At 59.5% G+C, this 4,692-nt stretch overlaps 1 protein-coding gene across 1 annotated transcript; it reads left to right on the top strand.

Annotated features, from left to right (window-relative positions):
* Positions 1-6: 6 nt before the first annotated feature.
* Positions 7-4,685, top strand: LOC103769168 (unconventional myosin-If-like; the record flags this gene model as incomplete). Its single annotated transcript, XM_008936343.1, has 11 exons — positions 7-68; positions 418-499; positions 605-711; positions 1,007-1,105; positions 1,180-1,324; positions 2,033-2,147; positions 2,825-2,994; positions 3,129-3,274; positions 3,636-3,782; positions 3,862-4,010; positions 4,672-4,685. Coding segments are annotated over 11 exons (1,236 nt in total), but the record flags the coding sequence as incomplete, so codon positions are not given.
* Positions 4,686-4,692: the final 7 nt, after the last annotated feature.

Genomic DNA, 4,692 nt, shown 5'->3' with positions numbered 1-4,692 from the left:
GGCTTCTGCGAGCGCAACCGCGACGTGCTCTTCACCGACCTGATCGAGCTCATGCAGAGCAGTGAATTGTGAGTCCTGCCAGCGCAGGAACCTCCCCGAAAGGGCTGGGGTGGATGGGAGCATCCTCGACACCCAGACCGTAAAGCTTTGCTCACCCTGCCTCTGCTGGTGCCCCGCTGTGGGGTGCTCAGCACCCTGCGTTGCCCCCCAGGCACGGCCCATTGAGCTCAGCAGCACCCGGGGGCTGCAGGGCTGGGCAGAGGGGTGCTGATCCACCAGCACCCATCCTGCTCGGCCTGGGGGGAGGCAGGGGGGGATGGGCTCAGCCACAGGACAGGATTTGCCCGGAGCAGAAAGCATGTGCTGAGCTTGAGGAGCCTGGCGGCTCTCACCCAGGGACTGTCACCTGCCTTCCAGTGGTTTCATCCGGATGCTTTTCCCAGAAAAACTCGATTCTGACAAAAAGGGACGACCGACCACCGCGGGCTCCAAAATCAAGGTACGTCCCAGAGGCTGCAGGAGAGGAGCTGCCTCTGGGGCAGCAGCAGGGTGATGGGCTCCCACCCAATGCCTTTAATGCTACAGAGGTCGATCCTTGCAACAGAAACAGGCGAACGACCTGGTGAACACGCTAATGAAGTGCACTCCACACTACATCCGCTGCATCAAGCCCAACGAGACCAAGAAACCCCGGGACTGGGAGGAGAGCAGGTAACAGAGGCCCCTCACGACCTACCAGGGAGCCCACAGAGCCTGGGGAACGGGACCCAGATGTGGAAATGTGGATCAGCTTTCCTCTGAAAACAGCACCCCTGGGTTGGTCGCTCTGTGCCGCCTGCAGACCCAAGGGACCACGGGGTGGGTGCTGAGGAGCACGTGGGGGGACACATCCCTCCACGTGCATCACCCCGAGGCTCCAGCCTTGGGCATCCAGCAGTCAAAGGGCCCAAGAAGGTCGCCCACCAATCCACCATCCCCCACCGAGGTGTCCCTCCTGGCTCCACAGGGTGAAGCACCAGGTGGAGTACCTGGGGCTGAAGGAGAACATCCGGGTGCGCCGGGCGGGTTTCGCCTACCGCCGCCTCTTCCACAAGTTCCTGCAACGGTGAGAGGCCACGGGGACGGGCAACGGGAGGTCCCCACGGCCTGGCCACGGCTCACAGACCCCCCTCCCCACAGCTACGCCATCCTCACCCCCGAGACGTGGCCGTCCTGGCGCGGGGACGAGCGGCAAGGGGTGCAGCACTTGCTGCGCTCCGTCAACATGGACCCAGACCAGTACCAGATGGGCAGGAGCAAGGTGTTCGTGAAGAACCCCGAGTCGGTAGGTGACCCAATCCTGCCCCTCGCCCAGGAGAGCCTGCACGGAGCTCAGCACGGCTTTGGGTGGCACTGGGGTTAGACGTTAAGAAAAACTTGTCAAAGAGACTTTGTTTGACTCGTTGTCAAAAGGAGACGTGGTGGAGGCCCTGTGCTTGGAGGCATTCAAGGTTAGGCTGGATGAGGCTTTGAGTAGCTGACCTACTTGGAGATGTCCCTGCTTATTGCAGGGGGGTTGGACTAGATGAGCTTTGGAGGTCTCTTCCAACCCAATACATTCAATGATTCAGGGATTCTATGATTCTATGACTCAATGATTCAATGATTGTTTCTATGACTCAATGATTCAATGATTCTATGATTGAATGATTCAGTGATTCAATGATTTAATGATTCAATGATTCAGTGATTCAATGATTCAATTAATCTATGATTCTATGAATCATTCTATGATTCTGTGATGAAGGGCTGGAACAGTCTTCCCAGGGAGGTGGTCAAATCACTGGGTGTATTTCCAAGCCATCTAGATGGGGTCCTCAGCCATATGCTGTAGAAGCAGCTTGGTAGAGTGGGATAACGGTTGGGCTCGATGACCTCGGAGGCCCTTCCCAACCCCAGCAGTGTTTGTTTCTCTGCGGGGAGGGTTTGGGGTGCCCATGTGGGGCTGGGTGGCCCCTGGCCGGCCGTGCTCAGCCCCCCGTGTCCCCCCCAGCTCTTCCTCCTGGAGGAGATGCGGGAGCGGAAGTTCGACGGCTTCGCGCGGGTGATCCAGAAGGCCTGGCGCCGGCACGTGGCCATCCGGAAGTACGAGCAGATGCGGGAGGAGGGTAAGGCTGGGCAAGGGGGGATCACTGGCACCCTGGCACCCCCTTCTGGGTGCCCTTCACTGGGGACACCCCAGCGGCCAGAGCAGTCTCCCAGCCCTGAATGGTTGTGGCACTAACGAGAAGGGACCAGACCATGAGACACTCAGGGTCTTCTCCTACATCTTAAAGGAGAGCACGGATTCCTTGACCCCATTTCCATCTCTGGGAGGGTCTGTAGGACAGGAGCCAGATCCTCGTGCTGTGTCCCTCTGCATTTCATCACCTGTAAATGGGTGGAGAGGAGTAGCAGGGAGTCAGTGTTTGCAGAGGGATGGGAAAGGCCAGTGGTCACCACCTGACCCCATCCCAGGTGCTTCCCCACCCTCCCAAGTGTGCAGTGAAAAATCAGGGAGAGAAACCCAGGGAGCAGCTGGGTCCCTCCATCCCTCCCTCCAACAGCACAAAGTTTTTTGAAGGCAGTGAATGGGTTTTGAAGCCAGCCAGGCTCAAGCAGCTTGGACCCCTCCCGTGGCATAAACCAAGCCCCACTTCTCACTGCCATGATCCATGGGGCAGCTCCCAAAGCTCCCAAAGCTTCCAAAGCTCCCACAGCAGGTCGGGGAGGGCAGGCACTGGGTGGGCAGGAGCCACCAGCACAGAGCCCTGACCCGGCAGCATCTCTTTGGGGTCCCTCCCAGCCTCCAACATCCTCTACAACTTCAAAGAGAGGAGGAGGAACAGCATCAACAGGAACTTTGTGGGCGATTACCTGGGCATGGAGGAGCGGCCGGAGCTGCGGCAGTTCCTGGCCAAGCGGGAGCGGGTGGACTTTGCTGACTCCATCACCAAGTACAACCGGAGGTTCAAGGTACATGGACCCCCCCAGGAACCTGGGACAGGCCAAGCTGTGGCTCAGGGTGGCTGCCCTTGGGTGGGATGTGTGTGTAGGGCTCGCGTCCCCCTCCAAACACCTCCTCAGCCTCTGATTCTGCCCTTTCCCAGCCCATCAAGAGGGATTTCATCCTCACCCCCAAGTGCTTCTACGTGATCGGGAGGGAGAAGGTGAAGAAAGGTCCCGAGAAGGGGCAGATCAAGGAGGTGTTGAAGAAGAAGGTGGAGCTGCAGGCAGTGAGCGGCGTCTCGCTGAGGTGGGTCCCTTGGCATGGGCTCCACGCCACCTGACTTAGAATCATAGAATCATAGAATCCTGTAGGTTGGAAGGGACCTCCAAGATCATCAAGTCCAACCATTGAGCCATTAGGGCTCTAAAGTCCTCTGCTAAAACAGATCAGAATCTGTCAGGGTTGGAAGGGACCACAAGGATCCCCCAGTTCCAACCCCTCTGCCATGAGCAGGGACACCTCCCACTAGATCAGGCTGCCCAGAGCCTCCTCCAGCCTGGCCTTAAAGACCCCCAGGGATGGGGCCTCAGCTCCACCGGCCTCTCCATGCTCTGGTGACCCCGGCCAAGCCCCCACTGACGCCCCACCACGGGGGTTCCTCTCCCAGCACGAGGCAGGATGATTTCTTCATCCTCCACGAGAGCGAATCTGACAGTTTCTTGGAGTCCATCTTCAAGACGGAGCTGATCAGCCTGCTGTGCAAACGCTACGAGGAGCTCACCCACACCAAGCTGTGCCTCTCCTTCAAGGACACGTAAGGGTGGAGCCTGGGAAGGGTGACAAAGCAGGACAGGACCCTGTCACCGAGGCCTCACAGCCACTCTCTCCCCTAGACTACAGTTTCGGGTGAAGAAGGAGGGCTGGGGCGGTGGTGGCACCCGCAACGTCACCTTCATCAGAGGACAGGGGGATGTGGCCACCCTCAAAGCTGGAGGCAAAACCCTTACGGTCAGCCTCGGAGATGGGCTCCCCAGGCATGCCAGTGAGTGCCAGGGCATGGGGTTGGCACTGGGGGGCAAGGGGAGAGGAGCACCAGGGTGACAGGACACAGCTGGAGGCCTGGGAACATCAGGGTGAGCCAGCGTGTGTCCCAGGCATGCAGGGTTTGAGTTTCAACCAGGAGGGGCTTGAGCCACCTCAGGGCACCTTGACACACGTTGAATCCTGGGGTCAGTTTTGCACCCCTCGCTCCAGGAAGGACCTTGAGAGGCTGGAGCAGGGCCCGCGAAGGGCAACAGAGCTGCTGGGGAAGGGCCTGGAGCCCAAGTGTGGGGAGGAGCAGCTGAGGGAGCTGGGGGTGCTGAGCCTGGAGCAAAGGAGGCTCAGGGGAGACCTTCTGGCTCTGCACAGCTCCTGACAGGAGCCTGGAGCCAGGGCAGGGTCAGGCTCTGCTCCCAGGGAACAAGCAATGGGATGGGGAGGTTGAGGTTGTATTTTGGGAACAATTTCTTGCCCTGGAGGGCTGTGGAGGCCTGTGCCAGGCTGCCCAGGTCAGTGGTGGAGTCCCCACCCCTGGAGGTGTTCCCAAGCCGTGGAGATGTGGTGGACATGGGTCTTTGGGGAGAAGGACAGCTGGGTGCCAGCTGTGGGCAGCCCCCTCAGCCTGGAGGTTCTTCACCTACCGGGGTCTCCTGTTCCTCCAGAGCCCACAAGAAAGGGAGCAA

The sequence above is a fragment of the Merops nubicus genome, unplaced genomic scaffold, assembly GCF_000691845.1.
Source record: "Merops nubicus isolate BGI_N331 unplaced genomic scaffold, ASM69184v1 scaffold30962, whole genome shotgun sequence".
NCBI classification, from domain to species: domain Eukaryota; kingdom Metazoa; phylum Chordata; class Aves; order Coraciiformes; family Meropidae; genus Merops; species Merops nubicus.
The sequence above is the reverse complement of the archived record's forward strand: the minus strand, read 5'-3'. Positions and strand labels throughout refer to the sequence as shown.